Source organism: Arvicola amphibius, chromosome 3 (genome assembly GCF_903992535.2).
Source record: "Arvicola amphibius chromosome 3, mArvAmp1.2, whole genome shotgun sequence".
In the NCBI taxonomy this organism is placed as follows: domain Eukaryota; kingdom Metazoa; phylum Chordata; class Mammalia; order Rodentia; family Cricetidae; genus Arvicola; species Arvicola amphibius.
In genome coordinates, this window is record NC_052049.1 from 188124198 (window position 1) to 188146010 (window position 21813).

General features: G+C 43.8%; 1 protein-coding gene across 2 annotated transcripts in view; it reads left to right on the forward strand.

Moving 5' to 3' along the window:
• Nucleotides 1–14166: 14166 nt before the first annotated feature.
• Topaz1 (testis and ovary specific TOPAZ 1) overlaps nucleotides 14167–21813 on the forward strand; it is a 75608-nt gene continuing 67961 nt past the window's right edge. For both annotated transcript variants that reach the window (XM_042054804.1, XM_038324257.1), the window contains exons 1-2: nucleotides 14167–14383; nucleotides 15046–17458. In XM_042054804.1, the coding sequence (XP_041910738.1) occupies nucleotides 14167–14383; nucleotides 15046–17458 (2630 nt within the window). The remainder of the gene's footprint in view (nucleotides 14384–15045; nucleotides 17459–21813) is intronic.

Consider the following 21813-nt stretch of genomic DNA (forward strand, 5'->3'; position numbering starts at 1 on the left):
GATTTTAGATGAGGTTCTCAGAGAGCCTCATGTTGGTGTCTAACCACTGGAAAAGGTGTCATAAAATGGATCTACAACCCTAATGATACAGCGGCAGCCATTAACGCTGTGCTGTTGATTAAAGAAAAGCTCGCGACTGAATGAGATTACTTTTAGTCTTGTTGCTGCATAATAGCCAACATTATTAATGCGGTGAGGGCGGGGGCTTCCAAGATGCCCAGCAGATCTCTGAACGCCTCAATAGTACCACATCCCGAATACTCCAGGTTTCCCCTACACCCACGCACCTATGATACAGCTTAATTTCCAAATTAGGCATGGTAAGAGATTAACCATAACTATTAGTTATAAAACAGGATAATTACCACAGGCTGCAATGAAAGCTATTTAAAATTGTGAATTGTTCATTTCTGGAATTTTCTATTTAAGGGTTAGCCATGGTAACAGAAACAAGAAGGCGAAACTGCAGCTAAGCGTGGACTGTGTTCGTGTAGCTTCAAAAAGACTAGCTCTCGGTGACGCACGCTTTGCTATTATTGTTCAGCTACATTTTGGTGTCCACACACCAAGCAGGATCTCTGTGAGATGGCATGGGAGATGGCTCTGCTGAGAAGAGGGCTGGATTGTTGCCTTCTCGGCACACCCAACACACACTTGTGAACTTCGCCGCTGTGTGTCTCCAGATTTCAAGCTGGGGAATCTGCGGGCATGGCGAACTTTAGTATGAAACTCTCAATCAAGGCCGCAAAACAAGCCAAGGACAGTCATCAGGCTGCAGATGCTCTGCAACTGTAAATCGCCACCGGGGGCACAGGCAAGGAGGGCACAAGGAGAGAAGCACCATTTAACCAAAGCAAGGAGCATTTGGTTTGAACTGTGCTGAGGCAATGCGTGTGCATGCCGAGAGCAGCTCGGGCGGGGGAGGGGGACGGAGGTTCCCGGCTTTCGCCTAGAGCTCATGGACAAATTTTTCATCCTAGAAAGATCTAAAACTGAGGCGCCTTCCTGGACAATCAGCGACATGGAAGGAATAGCCTTTGGCAGACTGCCATCTAGTGGCCACAAGGGAGAACTCACAGCAGAGGAGGGATGCGTGAGGATTCTAAGTCTTCTCTGAAGAGCAGAGCGCCCGTTTTAAATGAATCCAACGCCATTCCTCATCTCAGAGTAGGACAATAGCATCTGTCTCCACGCTGGTTGTAAAGATAAAAATGTGTCCTGCGCAAGGCTATGCCTGCATCTTGTGGAGGGCTGAAGCTTACGCCCCATCTTGAAGCTGATGGTAGTTTGTCACACCAGCAATAGGGAAGCTAAGGAGGAAGGACTGACCCTTCGAGGCCAGCCTGGGCTGCACAGTAGACAGACTCTACCTCAAAGCACAAATAAAAATAATTTAAGAGTTCGAGGCCAGCCTGGTCTACGGAGCTAGTTCCAGGACAGGCACCAAAGCTACAGAGAAACCCTGTCTCAAAAAAACCCCAAAAGACCCACTCAGCACTCTAGAAATAAGACAACCTCTCTCTTCTGGGTGCTCTCCAAAATGAAGGTTACACCAAAGCAATAATGGAAAAATCCAGATTCCCAGTAAGTAGAGAAGGCAACAAAGCAAGTTTTGTCTATATAGGCCCACGTGTGTGTTGGGGGGCACATGGGGTGCAGATGTGAGTGCAGGGTGTGATTGTTCACAGGTGCACATGTGCTGAGGGACATGTGTGTACATGTGCATGTGAAGACCAGGACAACTTTGGCTGTCAATCCCATCTGCCTTGAGGTCAAGCCCTTTGCTTCTGTTTGGTATCTCTCAGAGGATCTGCGCTGTCTCATTCTGGATCTCATGGAAAGGTACTCTCCAAGGGTCCTTGGGTCTGAGTCTCTCTGCCTGGTAAATAGGACTTGGGAAGTCTGAAAAGCAGCCACCTCATCTCTGAACCAGTGAGCCACAGCCTATCACAACTGCTTTCTATCCCTCTACCACCTGATCATGCTGGAGAGTTCTGTACCATCCTGCTCCCCCCACCCCATGATCCTGCAGGAGAGTTCTGTACTGTACCGTCCTGCTCCCCCACCCCATGATCCCGCGGGAGAGTTCTGTACTGTACTGTCCTGCTCCCCTACCCCATGATCCTGCAGGAGAGTTCTGTACTGTACTGTCCTGCTCCCCTACCCCATGATCCTGCAGGAGAGTTCTGTACTGTCCTGCTCCCCTACCCCATGATCCTGCAGGAGAGTTCTGTACTGTCCTGCTCCCCCCACCCCATGATCCTGCAGGAGAGTTCTGTACTGTACCGTCCTGCTCCCCTACCCCATAATCCTGAGGGAGAGTTCTGTACCGTCCCTGCTCCCATGGGTGAAGAGACAAAGAGCAGGAAGCCTTTCTCTCCTCAACACCTCGCACCAGCAGGGCTCTGCTTGTCTTTATTTGTAGCCCCCGAGTTCCTGGACTTCTAACAGTATGAAAGTTCTTCATTTCACCAGGGAAACAGCAGGCAGTGGCTTTTCCAAGGCGACGTTGTGGGAAGAAGAAAGCAGAACCCTCAGGCTTTCTTGTTCTATCCTCCTAGCCACCCCATACTCCTAGCTGGTCTACCATCCACGCAGTCTCCCCAGTGTGAGTTCCCAGCTCCTACAGCCTGCGGAGAGAGGAGGGCACATCTGTGGAGTGGGAGGTCCCAGGGAGAGTCCAGAAGAAACAATTTGATATCTCCTAAAGGATGCTACATGTGATTCAATCAAGAAAAATGAGGCCCTTGGAATCTCACTGCAATCTAGGGCTATCCTCCTACGGTCATAGAACTGAGGACCCAAAGGAGATTGCGTACAAGGATGTCTATTCTGATCCACATCTCTTTAGATGTGTCTCCACACACTGGGGAAACTGAGTGCCCCTGAAGCCAGCACATAGAAATTTGTAGAAAACAAATTCCAGCACATTTTTGTTAGCTATTTATTTGTTTATGTATATAGTGTGGTGTGGTGTGTACATGTATGTGTGCAGAGACCAAAGGAAAACCATCAGATGCTGTGGTGGTTTGAATAGGCTCATGTGTTTGAATGCTTGGTCCCCAGTTGGTAGACCAACATAACCACAGTCAAAGACTGTGTGTGAGTTCACACGTGTGTATACTTAAATGTTGTTTTATTTAGTTTTCAGTCCTGGTCTCATTTTTTTTTCTGTCGAATTTTAGCCACATTGCTTTCTGGTTCAGGTTTTGTATTGACTTCTTGATGGAGGACTCCCATTGGCTAATAAAGAAACTGCCTGGCCCATTTGATTGGCCAGCCCTTAGGTGGGCGGAGTAGACAGAACAGGAAGAAGGAAGTGAGGTAGATGGCTCAGTCAGATGCTACGCCTCTCCTAAGTTAGGCAGACTGCCATACCTCTCCTAAGAGAGAGAGATGCAACGAAGCTCCAGTCCAAGATGGACGTATGCTAGAATCTTTCCCGGTAAGACACCACTTTGTGGTGCTACACAGATTATTAGATATGGGTTAGTCAAGATGTGAGTAAGAGGCTGAAACTAATGAGCCAGGCAGTGTTTAAAAGAATACAATTTGTGTGTTGTTATTTTGGGGCATAAGCTAGCTGGCGGCCAGGAGCCGGGCGGTGGGAAGCCAGCCCACAGCTCATCACTACAACTTCTATATTTCATTAATCTGTTTATCTGAATTAAAATAACTTTTTAGTATCTCAGTATCTCATGTAGGAGTCATGCACTTTTGGGAGTCAAACTGCCTGAATTTTCATATTTCTTTTGTTTCTGTATTGAAACTATTCATAGTTTTGTGAGGATATATATTTCATGGGTTCTCCCTCCTACTTATTTTATGAGGTTCTTTTTAGGAGGAGGCTTCTCTTGGGTTTATGATCTTCACTACACCTTAGAAGGGATAAAACCGGCTGCGTTAATAAAAACTACAATTTGGGAACAACTGAGGTATTAAAATGTAATAAAAAGCCAAACAAAACATCAGCTGCTTCCTCAATAAGGTTAGAAAGAAGAGCCAAGATACTTAACAGTTTAGACTGTGATTCTAGAAGCTATTAAAGGTTATAACAATTAAGTTGTAAAAGAAGAAGTCAAGTGTGGTCATGCGCACTTCTGATGGAGCACTTGAGAGGTTGAGGGGGAGCATAGAGTCAGGTACGGTCACTCACATCTATGATCCAACACTTGTAAGGCTGAACAGGGCCTGAGTGTTCAAGGCCAGTTTAGACTTAGAAAGATGCAGTCAGCTGAGCTACATAATGGGACTGTGTTTCAGAAACAAACAAAACAAAAGAGAGAGAAGAACCAAGGTAACAAATAATTAAGGATTTTAAGCCTGTTCCTTGAGGGACAAATTTCTAGGAACCTTGACTTTAGTGTCTCTGTGGTAAAGAAATAAGCAATGGATGTAAGTCTAGGAAGTGGCTCAGGGAGTAGAAGTACTCGCTGTGCAAGCATGAGGACCTGAGTTCAAATCCCCAGACCCACATAAAAGACACACACATGCAATATTTGTCATCTCAGTAACCTATACAGAACAACAACAAAAGAGAACCTGTCTCAAACTTAGTGGGAAATGAAGACTCACACCCAGACTGTCCTCAAACCATATTCAGGTAGAGGCACCTGCATGCTTACATGTGAATACATATATACACACACTTAAAGGAAAATTGATTAAAGCAACAAATGAAAAAGTGTTTCTATTGTATGTGTGACAGTAATCAGTTAACATCTCATTTTAAGAACTTTAGTAAACTGCTCATTTGCAAAAGTATGTGTTGATGACATTACTTTAGAAAAACACTATTTTCGGATAGACGGATGCACAGAGGGGAAAAGAAAGATTCTGGGTGGTTCCAACCTGTCTGAGTACTAAGAAAATACTTCAGATAACAGCACAAAGATTGAAGAACTATGTCCAACAGATTCCTAGAAGCAGGTGGTGAGCTGTGAGAACCTTTTTACTCCAGCTGTGAAGATTAGCCTCAGTCAACAAACAAACAAAAGTATACAAGTCAATCTACAGTAAAGGAGAAGATGGAAGGCCTGGCATTCACGCTTCCACATTAGAGGACACCGTACTTCTCACCCACAGGGACCTACTGTCTCTGGGTTTGCACAGTGCATTAGGTACTACTTGAAGCTCCAGTGTGCCAGCTGGCTCAATAGGTCTACTTGAGTACTCTAAGGCAGTTACTTAAGTAGTAATTGAAAAAAAAATACTACAAATGTTTAGTGCCTACAAAAACCATTTTATTTCCAGGATGCGCTGGTTTCTTAATACGTTAGGTAGGCATCTTGGCTAGTTTTTGTCAATTTGACACCAGCTAGCGTCACCAGGGAAGAAGAATCTCAGTTGAAAAGATGTCTCTTTTGGATACCTATTTGTAGTGGCATTTCAATTGTATTTTAATAAATAAAGCTTACCTGAAGATCCGAGGGTAAAACAGCCCCACTGGTCAGCCTTACAGACCAGGCAGTGGTGACACACACCTTTAATCCCAGTAGCCACACCAGTTACCATAGAAATAGGGCAGTGCATGATTTTAATCCCAGCCCTAGAGAGGATTATAAAATGGGAGGAGACAGCTCACACACACAGTCTCATTCTGAGATTCCTGGAGGGAGAATAACATTTTTGGACTGAGGTTGAGGTAAGAGCCAGTGACTGGCTGCTTTGCCTTTTAGATCTTCAGGTTGAACCCCAATATCTGTCTCTGAGCCTTTATTAATCATGTATCACCTATTGACAATTTTGTAGGGCATTTTCTTGATTAAGGATTGATGTGAGAGGGCTCAGCCCATGAGGAACAGAGCTATCCCAGGGCAGATGGTTCTGGGTGATAAAAGGAGCAGGCTGTGCACGCCAAGAGAAGCAAGCAAGTAAACAGTGTTCCCCCATGGCTTTTGCTTCAGTTCCTGCTTCCAGCTTCCTGTCCTGAGCTCCTGCCCTGATGTCCCTTCATGAAAAACTGTAAGTTGTAAGCCAAATAAACCCTTCCCTCCCCAAGTTGCTTTTAGTCTTTATCAAAACAATATAAAGCAAACTAAGGTGCAGGTAACTCCCAACTCAACAAAGACTTAGTTCTCTGAAGCAACAGGTTGCATTGTTATCCCCTTATGTGTCCATCAGACCAAACTTCAGAGGCGTATTACGTTCTACCCAGATGGCTAAGGTTTCAGAGAGACAGTTGTTTGGGAAGCCAAAGCAGAACAGAAGAGACTGCAGTTCGTGTTTAGAGGCAGAATGCTGGTATGAGCTTAGGCTAATTGGTGCAATAATGATGTGGAAAACTTACATCAGCACCAGTGGCACACACCGAAAACTAATTCTGCAAGCCTTCTTTGCCTCATTTCCACAACTTCTTACACCCGTGTGTTCCAGCGTCTTGTGGTGAGGAAGGGCTGCTTGGCTTGTCAGGAGGTAATGCTTGTGTGCTTCAATTTGTGGAATGTTTCTGTATTTCTCAAAACATCTGAGTCTCATGTTTAAGTATAGCTTGTTTACATCTTCCTAATATGAGAAACAGGGTGGTGAATGTTGACAGTTTTGGTAGGACAGAGGCAGGTGTCATGTGACCACCATGCTTTCTCAGCGTACTCAGTTTACTTTTATTTTAACTTCTTAAGGAAAAGGTAACATGGGGACTATGAATTAATGCACATAGCTCTGAGTATTACCAGAATTAATGCACATAGCATTAAGTATTACCACCATTAAATCACAGGACAGAATGCTACGGGCATGTGTCTCCCCTTGGGTGGTGTGTGATGATTTACTCTTTTGACTTTTTGAAAGGGCCTACCACCCAGTTGTAGATGGAAGTTTCTGCTTTTATTAATTATATAAATTGTTTGGCCTATTATCTCAGGCTTACTATTAACTAGCTCTTACAACTTAAATTAACCCATAATTCTTATCTATGTTTAGCCACGTGACTTGGTGCCTTTTCTCAGTGCGGCATTCTCATCTCGCTTCCTCTGTCTGGATGCTGACTGCAGACTGAGCCTTTCCTCTTCCCAGAATTCTCCTGGTCTGGTGTCCACCTCCTGCTCCCCCACTCCCCAGCCTACACTTCCTGCCTGACTACTGGCCAATCAGCATTTTAGTAAATTAATACGACTGACAAATTTTTACAGGATACAAGAGCATTATCCCACAGCACCCAGCTTCCAAATAAATCACAAATGGAAGCCTATTCTTACTTATGAATGCCTGACCTTAGCTTCACTTGTTTCTTGTCCACTTTTTTTTAACTTAAATTATCCCAACCACTTTTTTCCTCTGGGCCTTTTCCTTTTCTCACTTCTGTGTGTCTGTCTTTCACTCTTACTCCGTGGCTGGCTGGGTGATTGGCCCTGGTGCTCTCCTCCCCTTCCACTCTCATTGCTCCTTCTCTTCCTCATTTCTCCTTCTGATTACACTCTCTGCCTGCCAGCCCCACCTATCCTTGCTCCTGCCTTGCTATTGGTCTTTCAACTGTTTATCAGACGTGTTTTAGACAGGCGAAGAATCACAGCTTCTTCACAAGTTAGACAAATGTAGCATAAACAAAAGTAACACACCTTAAAATAATATTTTTCAACACTTAAAATAATATTTCAAAACAAAACCAAAAAAATGCATTGCCACCTATAACATCTTGGATAAAAAAGAACACAAAGTTCAAGTCTCTGTAAGTTCAGAACACAGAATTAAATGACAAATTACCTCAAGTCAGGTGGTAGTGAAGCACACCTTTAATCCCAGCACTTGGGAGACAGAGGCAGGAGGGTCTCTGTGAGTTCGAGGCCAGCCAGGCTTACAAAGTGAATTCCAGGCCAGCCAAGGCCACATGGTGAGACCCTGCCTCAAAATGACAAATTACCTCAAAGTAATCCAATCGCTCAAATCCAGTCTGTGGAAGATTTATAGAGTAGGTAACTACCTATCTTCATATTGCGGCAACAGAAAAAGAGAGGGAGAAAAGTAGCAAGCCGTAAGTTTAGAGAGACCTAAAGACTTTTTTTAAAAATTACTATTTAAGCCGGGCGGTGGTGGCGCACGCCTTTAATCCCAGCACTCGGGAGGCAGAGGCGGGCGGATCTCTGTGAGTTCGAGGCCAGCCTGGTCTATAAGAGCTAGTTCCAGGACAGGCTCTAAAAAAAAGCTGCAGAGAAACCCTGTCTCGAAAAACCAAAAAAAGATAAAAGAAAAAAAATAAAATAAAAATTACTATTTATCTACTTGTAGGTGTATGTATAAGTGTACATGTGTGGGCAGGTGCATGCCACCGTCACAAGAGAAGGTCAGACAATAATCAAAAGTACAACAAAATCCTTCCGTAAAAGAAAGGAGTCTTTTTTAAAAGTTCAGGTACCAAGAGAACGTCAGAAAGAACTAGAAAGCCATTAATCTTTACCATCGTCCTCGTTTTCAAAACAGATTTTGAAGGAGATCCCGGCACGGGGGGGGGGGGCAGTTTCCCTCCCAGACCCCAGACCAGGCACAAACCACACCCAAACACCTGTCTTCAAGAGAGCTCCTTTGTTAAGTGGGGAAGAAAAGTTGAAGTGGCTGCTTTCTGACTCCAGCAGAAAAACAGCAGCGAATGACCTTGCAGGTATAATTTTTAAGAACAAAAGGGGAGTGCTGTGTTAGAACGAGCTGGGGTCGGATGCGGTGTGTTTTGATTGGGCATGTTAACTAGGTGAATCAAAGGCAGCTTCTGGTTGCTGGACTTTAATATTTTGATAGCTGGACCTTGGCAGTCAGCCTCAGGAGGAGGAAATGGCCAACTAAGGGAATAGACTTTAGGGGCTAGCATTAGGTATGTAATCTAAAGGCTTTTTAGCAAGGCAGAGGAATTGGGGAGAAGGACAACCTGCCAGAGCCATTTGCTTGAGTGGGCTAGTGTCCCTTCAGGTTTTTTTAATGTTTATACAATTTTAATTACATTTTATAATTATATGTGATTATATTAGATTTTTATATTTTTAATTACATTTTAATAATTTTAAATTATGTGTGTTGTGTGACAGACTTCTCCTGGGGAGACATAACACATACATTTACTCACCCCAGATGGTAAGCCCAGGATAGACCAAAGTGAACCTGGATTCCAAATCTATATTCCACCAAAGTCCAATATGGTGAGCCAATTAGTTTTTTGGTGGGGTTACTTAAAGGAATATGGGTGAAGGGTTACTTACAGGAGCAGAAATGACTCACAGACAGCTGCATCACCAAAGCCCACACCAGCACAGGTGACAGCTCACAAAAGCTAAAAGCCTGAAGCACACAGCACAGCCTGCAGGCAGCTCGGCAGGTTGCAGAGTGTCCTCTCTATCCACGTGGCTCGGCTGATCCCAGTCCCTTCCAGGCAGTTTGACTTGTACCTGCTTCTTCCAAGCTGCTGGCTGGTCTGAGTCTTCTTTGTGGCTTGTCTTGTCTGAGAGTGAATCTTAGAAGTTTTTTTTTTTCTATTCTTGGGAAGGAGGAGCTTAGGAAAGCTGGTCAGTTTCAGGGGCTTCTGGAAGCTATTTTGAGTTGTTTACTTTTTCTCTTAAAGCGCTTCCCTGCAGGGTGGAATACATTCTTTCTGTATCCCCTATTTCCCCATGATCCCTGAGCGTTGGAGGGATTAACTACAGATAGGACATGTGCCACAGCAACAGGAACATCCTGGGGCTTTTGAGTTGAGGCTGGCAACACTGATCAACCAACATAAACACCATAAACACAAACATTTGTGTTTGACAGGCAGCCCTTTGATAAACAGCACCCATTTGATAAATAGTAGCAATGGCTTTTCCACTTTGCCAGACACATGTTTTTAATCTATGTTCCCATTAACAGATGTAAATGTCTCCTGTGGAGAGAAATTGGGCCTTATATCCAAACAGAGAGTTGTTTCTTTCCATAACCACTCCTGCCATTATTGCGCTAGATGCAGCTCGCCTGGCACTTCTACCATGAAGGATGAGCCCCCACCCCAAGCCTGGCACTTCTACCATGAAGGATGAGCCCCCACCCCAAACATTCCTTTGTAGCTACTTCTGGCACCATAGGAGTTAGCTCACACAAAGACCTTTCAGACCCAAATTCTAGGGTTTTTTTTTTTCTCCAAGTCCTGCAACCAATGTATACAATGTCTTTAACAATAGGGTCTTACCACTCGGTTCTATAACGCGACCCACAGCAGTGGAAACACCCATCATCTTTTAGGCACTAACATGGCCTCCTTTATCAACACCCCCTAGAGAGGTGACTGACACCTGGTAGTGGGAGTCTCAGTCAACAACCTATGGCTTTTGGTAGCATCTGTTTCTACCCGTTTATTTGTGAACTAATACCTCCCCAGCACTCACATGCCTCTCGAATGGCTTTCCAATCTTCAAAACATTCAGAGGTGAGCACTGTGTTATCTATTTAACAAGACCTTTTACAGAGGATGAGCAGGGCAACGTAACAACATCCTGAACTACAATATCATAACAGATAGTGAGACTGCAAAGATAACCTTGGTGATTCTGTTGTGAGCGAGGGTCAGGTGATCCCAGTTCACAGCTGAGAAGATGCCGGAGTGGAACACAAGTAGGAAAGGTTCCATCCACCTGTATCAGTTACTTCCTCCACCGATCAAGGTCGGTACGAAAGCAAGGCTCGGAGCCTGTAACTTCATTAGTTCTCTGTGACCCCAGTCATTCTCTCTGAGCCTTTACATTTCCATACCAAGGAGTTCTTCCATGGGGACACTTCACCCCTGATTAACTCAGTGCACTTGGCTTAATCTGATCAACTCCACCTCCTAGGGCTATGGGAGAAAGTGGTCCTGCTCACCCCTGCTGCATTTGCTGGCTTCCTGGGTCAGAGAGACCCCCGGTTGGCACAGTGGCTGTTGCCTCCCCATTTACCACACCTGGTTGTTGGGGGAGTTCCTGGCCAGACAAACCATCTCCGCCCCTAGCCTAATCTTTTCCTAGAGTGAAATGTAATCTTCTTAGTCTGGGGGGATAATTTCCCACCCCTGAGGCAGGCTTGATCATCTGCACCTGTATAGTTCTACCATGAATGTCTTCTGTGAACTCCTCAGACAGAAGCCGTCCAGAACCTCCTTAGACAGAAAGCACACAGTCTGGCTTTCTATCATTTTTTTCCATAGAACTCCAGCTCGACCCAAGCTTTGCCACATTTGTCTTCATGTAATCCAAACAGACCTCTTCCTCTGCTTCACCTTCTCTTTTCTCTCTCTTTACAGACACTAAAAATGCTGGTCTAAGTCACTTGGGTCTGCCAAAGCCTCTTCTGCTTTATAAAGATCTCACCCCACAAAAAAGAACCCAGCAAAACTGCTAAAGCTACAAACCTTGAGGTCCGTGACGAATCTCTTCTCCTTAACTCCTCTGTGAACATACAGTTTGGAATTCAAACACAGCTCTTCCAATTCCTAATTCCCTCAATAGCACCTGTCCCCTGTCCCCAGCCCTTGATATTTCTGGGGACCTCAGAAGGAGATTAAAAACTCTTCCTAATAATTCCTCTGATAAACCAGCCCATCAGGGACTCATGCCCCTCACAGTGTCTTATACTCATACAGCCCTTGCCTTAAGGAGGAATGGACAGATACCTTACTCAGCTTTTCTGCCTCCAAAGCAGGCAGACTGATCCTATTATCTCCTGTGTCCCACACTCTCACAAACCACACTGTGACAGGCTCATTCATTGATTCAAAAGACTTCTCCCAATTCTAGCAGTTTGGATGCTGAATGCTTCCTGTATGAGACCATTGTTAAGGTTGCCAGGTGTGGAGGCAGAGGCAGGTGGATCTCTGTGAGTTCGAGGCCAGCCTGGCCTACAAGAGTGAGTTCCAGGACAGGCTCCAAAGCTACAGTGAAACCCTGTCTTGAAAAAAAAAAGATTTCCACCTGTATGTTGTGTCACAGATTTTTCTGGCCTCCATGGGTACCAGGAATGCACATGTCTTTGTCAGTGAAGGACACCATGACCACAGCAACTCTTATAAAGGAAAGCCTCTAACTGGGGCTTACTTACAGTGGTAGAGGTTTAGTCCATTGTCATCATGGTAGGGAGCATGGTGGCATGGAGACACAGTGCTGGAGAAGTAGCTGAGACTACATCTGGATCTGCAGGCACCTGAAACATCTGGATCTGCAGGCACATGGAACATCTGGATCTGTAGGCACCTGGAACATCTGGATCTGTAGGCACATGGAACATCTGGATCTGTAGGCACATGGAACATCTGGATCTGTAGGCACCTGGAAGAAAGAGACAGACTCCAGACATAGGTTTTCGAGACCCCCAAAGCCCATTCCCAGTGACACACTTCTTCCATCAAGGCCACATCTACTGTAACAACACTACCACACCTCCTGATCCTTCTCAAGTAGTGCCACTTTCTGATAACTAAACATTCAAATATATAAGCCTATCGGGGCCACTCTTATTTAGACCACCACCTGGTACAGAGACATACATGCAGACAAAACATCCACACACATACAATAATAAAAAGAAAAATGGTGTGTTAATATGCAAGAAGGGAACTTCTGAACCCTCCGAATGTGAAGACAAGGGCAACAGAAAGCTTTTCTGGGAGATGCATTGTAGTTTTCCAGGCACACAAGCAAAGAAGTAATTTTAAGAATAAGTGTATAGACAGGCACAAGCAGAGCACGTGTGATCTGGGGAATTCCAGGAGTGGCTCAAGGTGGCATAAGTGGAAGCCATGTGTGGTGTTAATTTATTTTAAAAGGCCTGTCTCACATATAGACGTGAAAATGTGTTAAGGAGTTTATTTCTCTCATCAAGTACATTTTATAACTACTAGTTCACAGCTTAAGAATAAAGAACAAACACATTTATGGATCAGGATTATTGAAATGGTTATGGAAACAATTTAAGTATAAGTAGAAATTAATTTCTTTGCAATACAATGGAAAATCGATTAAGCTATTAGAAAGAATGTACATGTGAATAGACTATTATTTTGAGTTTCTGACACTTATCACTTATATAGCTGTTTAAAAAGGAAAACAAGCCAGGAAATGGTGGCACACACCTTTAAACTAGCACTTGGGAGGCAGAGGCAGGCAGATGTCTGTGAGTTTGAGGCCAGCTTGATCTACAGAGTAAGTTCCAGGGCAGCCTGGCCTAGAAACAAGAAAGCTCAATGAATCAGCAACCATTGAAGTGTGCCTGTTTTGCGTAGTTGTCCACTGAAGGACAGTAAAGACACCAGGGAAGTAAGATAATAACCAACTAAACAATCACAGACAGGCACATTAGACAGGATCCAAAAAAAGCACACAAGGAGTTTAAAGTCTGTTCTAATCTTTAAGCGAAGGAAGTTCATGAAGGGTCAGGATGAGGGGTGCCAGCGTCCTCCTTCAATGGAGAGGCAAGGCCTGGCAAGCTGGTCGGGTTTGGCTGAACTGGTGCAGGGTTGGAGACATCAATAAAATTTAGAAGTGTGATGTTGTAGGTCAAAGTCTGCAGGCCAGAGAGACCGTAACGGCAAAGGAAGGGGAGGAGAAGTGACAAACACCGAAAATAGAACCGATTAGATTTGGCAAATTTATGTGCAAGGGATCCAGGAGAGCATTTAGAAGATTCTAACCACCAACAGAAGAGAAGCGATCTTTCAGAGAAATAAATGGTAATTTGCACGTCTGAAGCTGGGGTGGGAGGCCTGGGCTACCTGTATGGAAGCGAAGGTATTAGGAAGAAAGCGACAGTGGGCTCCCGGGAGACTAAGGGAGTAGTTAGAAGCCATTTAGGTAGACTACGGTTAGGTTAGTCGCGGTGGCTGGGAGAAGGCGTCCAGGTACCTCCGGACGTTCAGGTCTGGAGGAAGGAGAGGGAGGACCACCGGGGTGACATCCACAGACCCGCCCGTGCAATGAGGCCCTGTCACCTCCAGCTGCAGCCAGGGCCCTCGACGGAGCATGTGGCCAGGCGGACCGCGAGGCACCGAGCCGGTTGCCTCCAGCCGAGCCCAGCCCGCTCCACTTCCGCTTCCTGCCGAGTCGGTAGGCGGTGCGGTGCGGTGCAGTGCGCAGCCAGGCCAGGCCCAGGGCGGGCAGGGGGCTGTGTCCCGCGGTGGAAGCAGCGGTCGCAGACCTGGGGGCCTTCTAGGCTCCCGAGAGAGGCTGGACGAGCGGCGGTGGGCAAATGCGGCCACCAACGCCGCCCTCGGGCCCCACCACGGCCCCAGGGCGCGAAGGCGACGCCCGAGGCCTGAGGAAGCGAAGCCTCCCGCTGACGCCAGAGCCGGGCGAGGTGGGAGGCTGCAGCCTTGAGGCCAGGGGGCGCGAGGAGGAGAGCCGGCAGAAGAGGAGAGTGGCGGCCCAGGCTCCCGGGAGAGAGGAGACAGAAGGTGACAAGTTGGGTGAGACATCCGCCGCCTGGAAGGCAGCGAGCGGAGGGGCCGGGGACCCGATGGGCCTTCCTTGCAAAGGAGCAGCGAAGGAGGTGGAGCTCCCTTTTCACCCCAGAAGACACAGTAAGAGAACTGGGGGCCACACCTCAGCTGCCCTCGGTCTTTGTTTACGGCTAGCCTCTAGTTGATTTTGTGTGGGCGCTACCAGAGCGCGGGATGGATGAGAGGCGGGGTGGGAAGGATTTTCCTATAAAAGTGTACGTTCTTTTAGGAGCCCGTCATTATAATGGCTGTAGAAGGAATTAATAACAGTGGTTTAACTTAACTAGGGTAAAATGATGTTATAAAGGTTTTCCTGCCGTTTTAGAATTTATAGAGGTTTAGTTGTAGTTCTTACTTAGATCTTAAAGATGGCCACAGTGATGCACACCCATAATCCTAAAGATGGGAGGCTGAAGCAGGAGAATCTCAAATTTGGGGTCAGCCTGGGCTAAAACCTGCTTGATTTTTTTTTAATATTTAATATTAAAATCAGTTTGTGTTTCTAAACAGCTCTTCAGGGAAATACAAATGGATGGCTTCACAGATTTTCTGTTAACTGGTGTTGCTTTTTTTCTGCCCGGTATAAAATGTCTTCTGGTATGTTTTTCTTTTTTTTTTTTTTTTATCAGCCAAAGAGAAAGGAAAAGTTACTGAAGCCCCAAGTGATGATCCACAGCCAGGAACTGACCTGGTAAGAAAGGCGTCATTAACCAGTTCGGAGTCTTTACAAACAGTGGAGTGCAGTGAATTTCAGACTATGGCTTTCTTACAGTCTTTGGCTAAGGAAGATTTGGTAGACGATATTAAAAGAAGGATTCGAATTAAGAAATGTAAAAATTTAGGAAATCCACCTCTCAAAATAACTAAGGACGAGGCATTACAAAATATTAAGGTTGAATTCCAAGATGAACTGTACAAGAATACTCGGAAATATTCTTGTAACAGCTTGTCACCTGGAGTAGAAAAAAGTTGCAGTTTCGAATCACCTGATCACAGTTTCCTCCATTCTGAGGGTTTTGATAATGAAAACAACTTTGAGCATGAACCTCAAGGTGTATGGGTGCACATAGCAGAGAACTCTTCGAAGTTAAAGAAAGAAAACCTTAGGCATCCTGAAGAGAAGAATGATAAGCTGTCAAAAACGGAAGGAAATGTAATAGCCAGTAAGTTACTGCTTGAAGAAAGTCGTTTATACCAAAATAAAAACAATGGCTTGATTTCTTGCCTTCAAAGTGAAAAAAACAAATATTCGGTAGAGGAGAACAGCACTGGGAGAAAACACAGAAAAAAGATGAAATTGTCTGAAAAAGAAGAAAAAGTTATTGATCTTAATTTCTCTAATGTGTATAACAATTCAGAGTTGGTGCTACAAGAAAACCAAATGGGTGTGGAAGGGAAAGAAACAGAGACCATAGAGCCTAAAAAGAGTTTCCTAAAAGCTTTAAGAAAAATAAGCCAAAACACGTTCTCTCCAGTGGACCATTTATGTCTCCCAGAGGCAGTAGAGAAAACAAGTCCCAGACATCAAGTAAATGCTGTGTTTCAAAAAGCCCTTGAATCACGTTTGAAAGAGGATATAAAAAATACTTCGGAGTTCTTAGGATGCAAAAGTATGGATCCAGAAGAATATTTTAAATCAGTGATAAGTTCTTCGGCAAGATCAGCTAGCGATAGTCATCGTATGGGGAGAAGATCTCCGTGGGGAGATTTGAGAAATGAAACTGAAGAGCCAAAGGTGAGCTGCCGCAGAATTATACCAATGACTGGTAAAAGAACTTGGCCTTTTTATTCTTGTGCTAGAATAACAGCCCAGTGTTGGAAAAAGACTTCCCTGTCAGGTTTAAATTTCTCACTTCCAGGGTCTCTGGAAAATGGTAGGCAACATGAGTCTATCATACACCAAACAAATCAAAGTCACTTAACTGACTCCAGGCTGTTACAGCAACCCTCAACAGAAAGAACCCTTGAGTCCTCAAGTAAAGAAATGTACAATTCTGATATAAACTGTTTGTCTTCAGTTTCTTCAGTAGAACCTACTTTGATGGTTATAAAGGAAGCTGCACCCAGTGATAAAAAGATAGAGGAACCTAGAAATGGGACAGAGGTAGTTTCTAATGCTACTGAAGACACCCAGTTAACTAATGCAACTCAAAGCTTAACAGGAAATAAGAAAAAGAGAGGGAATTTATCAAAACTTAATTTGACAATGGCATCCCAAGAGAGCCAGGAAGCAAATAACATTGCAAACAAAACTATTCATCGAAAAGCTTGCATTACTAAACAAACACTTGTGGCTCCAGATTTAGTTAAAATATTAAACACAGGACGGCTGACTAATTTTAAAATCCCTTTACTAAAGAACAAGTCAGGAAAAAGAAAAGAAGTAAATGCCAGGTCATGTGAGAGAGATGCTTACAGTCCCCTAGAGCTACTAGACAGTTTGTCTGGAGTAGAAGCAAAACAAAACAGAAATAAGGAAAATATCTGCGCAACAACTTCAGGACCTCAGTCTTTGAATACCCCTAAGAGCGTAACTCCAGGGCAGGCTATTTCTCATTCATTCTACAGTAAGAATTCCTGCACTTCTCCAAGCTTTGCAAAGAAATGTTATGATAATAAAGCATATAATCATGTCTCTGAACCTGGCAATATTATTTCTAATAAGGAGTCTATGTCTCTTAAAATTGAAAATAATACTTTTTCTTGTGATCTTGGGTATATTGAGCAAAGTTCATTCTGCTCTAAGGAACAAGAAGCATTTGTGCCAATTCCTTCTGAAGTAAGTGGTAGAAAAATGACTAAAAGCATTTCAGAACTCAAATTGGGGTTTCCAGATATTCTTAAAGCATATGAAGATGATGTCCTCTTAATTGATGTAATTCAAGATGACCCGGAGCTCTTCGGAATCTCCAGTGAAGGGGAACTCTCATTTGCTTCAGAAGTCTCCAAGATAAGCCAGGAGCCCAGTGTCTCTGAAGAGCACCCACCAGCAGACTTTAAGCACATGCAACTTCCAGGGAAAAAAGAAGCAGGTGATTTGAGGTATGCATATTCGAGAATGCCTTTGGTTCAAATGTTGGGAGTCCAAAGCTCCTTTTTAAGTATTTATTAAACACGGTGTATTACTGCTGATACCTAAAACTGTCGTTATGCTGAAGTAAAGGATTATGTTTCTTGAAACAAACAAAGCAGATTAGTTTTTAAATTGAAGATTATTAAGTGACTTCATCAGTTGAGTTTATTTTCATGTTCTTCATTAAACATGTAGCTAAGCTTGTTTGAACCAATTTACTAATGAATTAGTCCATTTTCTGTGGATTCCTTGTTAGATATTTTAAAAATCATTTTTCAGGGCACAGAAAAGCCTTGAAATTTATTTGAAACAAGACTTGAAAGTGGAATTAATTAAAAGCTAAACTGGTTTTCAGAGGAAAGTGTTTTACACCTGACTTTTAAGATACTTGTTTTAAGCCATCATTGCCCTGGTGGGACTAGTTTACCTGAAGTAGTTTTACTGTGGCTGTAACCTTTGTGCTCTGGAACATGGCCTGTTCTGGTTGGCACAAAAGTTATGTAATATCACATTTGACTACATTTTTATAATTTAAGCTCTGGTTTGTATTTGTATGCAATATTGGTTAGTTCAGCCCTCATCACCCAGTTACTTCTCAGTGATTAGGTCCACCTGGGGATCAGTCCTTTAACACACAAGTATTTTGTTTTTTGTATTTTGAGACAGGGTTTCTCTGTGTAGCCCTGGATGTCCTGGCCAGCCTCCAATTCACAGAGCTCTATAGCACGATTAATAAAAATTCAGAGACAGAAATTGGGGTTCAACCTGAAGGTCAGAAAAGCAAAACAGCCAGTCACTGACTTTTACCTCGACCTCAGTCTGAAATGGTGATCCTGCCTCCAGGAATCTCAGAGCGAGACTGTGGCTGAGAGCTGTCTCCTTCCCATCTTATAGTCCTCCCTAGGGCTGGGGTTAATGGTGTGCACCACCGCCCCGTTTCTATGGCAGACTAGTATGGCTACTGGGATTAAAAGTGTGTGTCACCACTGTCTGGTCTGTGAGGCTGGCCAGTGGTCCTTCACAGTCCTCCTAACAGGGCTCAGTAAGATGCCGTTATTGGGGGCCTTTGGAAAACCTGCTAGTTCATGATTTTATTTCATTTGAAGAATAAAAGGGAAAATTAAATCCTACATTTTAGAATAACATCTTGAGGTTGCAGAGATGGCTTAGCAGTTAAGAGCATTCGCTGCTCCTCTAAAGGGCCCGGGTGTGAGTTGCAGCACTCACATGGTAGCTTGTGGCCCTCTGTAGCTCCAGTTCCAGGGCACCCAACATCCTCTCTGAGCCTCTGTGCCAAACATGCACATAGTATACAGACGTACATGTAGGCAGACATGCACATAGTATACAGACGTACATGTAGGCAGACATGCACATAGTATACAGACGTACATGTAGGCAGACATGCACATAGTATACAGACGTACATGTAGGCAGACATGCACATAGTAGACAGACGTACATGTAGGCAGACATGCACATAGTATACAGACGTACATGTAGGCAGACATGCACATAGTAGACAGACGTACATGTAGGCAGACATGCACATAGTGTACAGACGTACATGTAGGCAGACATGCACATAGTATACAGACGTACATGTAGCCAGACATGCACATAGTAGACAGACGTACATGTAGGCAGACATGCACATAGTATACAGACGTACACGTAGGCTGACATGCACATAGTATACAGACGTACATGTAGGCAGACATGCACATAGTATACAGACGTACATGTAGGCAGACATGCACATAGTGTACAGACGTACATGTAGGCAGACATGCACATAGTGTACAGACGTACATGTAGGCAGACATGCACATAGTGTACAGACGTACATGTAGGCAGACATGCACATAGTGTACAGACGTACATGTAGGCAGACATGCACATAGTGTACAGACGTACATGTAGGCAGACATGCACATAGTATACAGACGTACATGTAGGCAGACATGCACATAGTATACAGACGTACATATAGGCAGAATACGCATACACAGAAAAGAGCAAGCATCTTTGATGTCTGGGAGATAGAAATAAATATTGTGAACTAAAGTGCAGGACATGTTATTTGTATATTTGATTTGTGGGTGTGGTGCTAGGGGAACCTGTGTATTTTATCATAGCCCAGCCCTGAAGATTTTCTCAGGTAACTTTTCTGATTTCTTTGGACTTGATTTGCCTTCAGATAAAGAGCACTAGTTATACTTTATCAATTCTTTGCCTTTCATATCTGCTTCTAGAATTTCAGTTTTAAATAAGCGCATTTTTCTTCAGTAGTTTAATCATTTCATATTTGTTTTATACTGAACATAGGAGTGCTAAACTAAACCTTAAAAGAGAAAGAGAAGCCACCATAGCCAGAGGATCTGCCAGGGGTTGCACAGAAGGTTGAGTCTAGAACTGAACAGTGCTTAAACCATGACTGCCGCTTTCAGCTCTGCCCCTTTTTCCTTTCAGTTACTAATTCACATACTTCTTTTTCCTGCTGTGAGAGTCAGACTCTGAACTGCCTCTTACAGGTAAACAAGTACAAGCCTGAGCTACTAGTTATTGGGGTAGTTAGTATTCTCAGACCTTGTTGGGGTGTTTGATAAGGTATTTATATTGTGATAAGGTGCTTATGTTCGGTAGTCTCCACAGTGAAGAATAGCCATATTGAAATCCAAAGCATTAGAAGCTTATGAGAATTCTCCAAGGCCTGCATTGAAGAACTTGCAAATATATAGTAGTTAAAATTGGTAAAGCATTTGAACTCACTTAAAAATAATTGGAAATGTTTTGAGGATATTTGTAACAGTACAGGATTGTTAGTCTGTCCTAGGACATCCGTTATATGCTACATTATTAGTTGAATGGTGCCCTAAGATGGGAATTCAAGACTGACATCTGGAGGAATTCCTGTGTTGCTGGGGATGGAGGGAAACTGGAAGTGGCTGAAACGAAGCTCAAAACACTGAGTAACTGGAAAGTAGAATTTAGAAGAGGATGAACGTCATCCTGGAAAAGTAAAACTATTGATCCTTAAATTTTGGATTGTTTTAGGTTTGTTAGGAGAAGAGGGTTTGTTGACAAAGGGAAAGGTGGATATAAGCCTGGCTGTGGGAAGTGTGGCAGCATTGCTCGGGCACTCAGAGCAGGCAGCTAGGAAGCCCTGCATGTTTTTTAATTGATTTTTATTGAGCTATACATTTTTCTCTGATCCCTTACCTGTGTCTCCCCTCCCCTTCAGCCCTCTCCCATGGTCCCCATGCTCCCAATTTACTCAGGAGATCTTGTCTTTTTCTACTTCCCATGTAGATTAGATCCATGTATGTCTCTTTTAGTGTCCTCATTGTTGTCTAGGTTCTCTGGGATTGTGATTTGTAGGCTGGTTTTTTTCCTTTATGTTTAAAAACCACTTATGAGTGAGTACATGTGATAATTGTCTTTCTTTTTTCTTTTTTTTTTTTAAATATTTATTTATTTATTATGTATACAATATTCTGTCTGCACGTATGCCCGCTGGCCAGAAGAGGGCACCAGATCCTATTACAGATGGTTGTGAGCCACCATGTGGTTGCTGGGAATTGAACTCAGGACCTTTGGAAGAGCCGGCAATGCTCTGTCTTTCTATCTCTGGGTTACCTCACTCAAAATGATGTTTTCTAGCTCAGTCAATTTTCCTGCAAATTTCAAGATGTCATTTTTTTCTGCTGTATAGTACTCCATTGTGTAAATGTACTCATTGTTCTCTGTAGGACAGTTGTTCTGGTTTATCGGTGGCAGTCCTATCCAGAGATAAAATGTGAACACATGGGTAAATGATTCTTACCATCATCAGTTTGAGACCGGCCAGGGATACATAGTGAGACCTGTCTCAAAGCAAAACACCTACCGACCAGTCTGGCCTCAAGACTTCTGCCACCTGCCTCTGTGACAGAGTACCACTTTTAAAGGTGTGTGCCTCCATGCCTAGCCACACCCTCCGCTTTCATTGGATAATAGCTTTAAACTTGGTTTTGCTTGTAATTATCCTAAAACAGCCATCTTCAAACATTTTTTGCCAGTTACCTACTGTAATGTTTAACATTACAGCCCAGTGCATATAAGTTTGTGGTGTTTTTCTTACTACAAGGGATACAGTTTCATATTTTGTATTTTATTTTAATTCTTAGCTGGGCAGTGGTGGCACACACCTATAATCTCAGTACTGGAGTATAGAGGCAGATGGATCTCTTAAGTTCTAGACCAGTCTGGTCTACATACCAAGTTCCAAGACCACTTAGGGCTACATTGTGAGACATTGTCTTTAAAAAAAATCTATATGGGA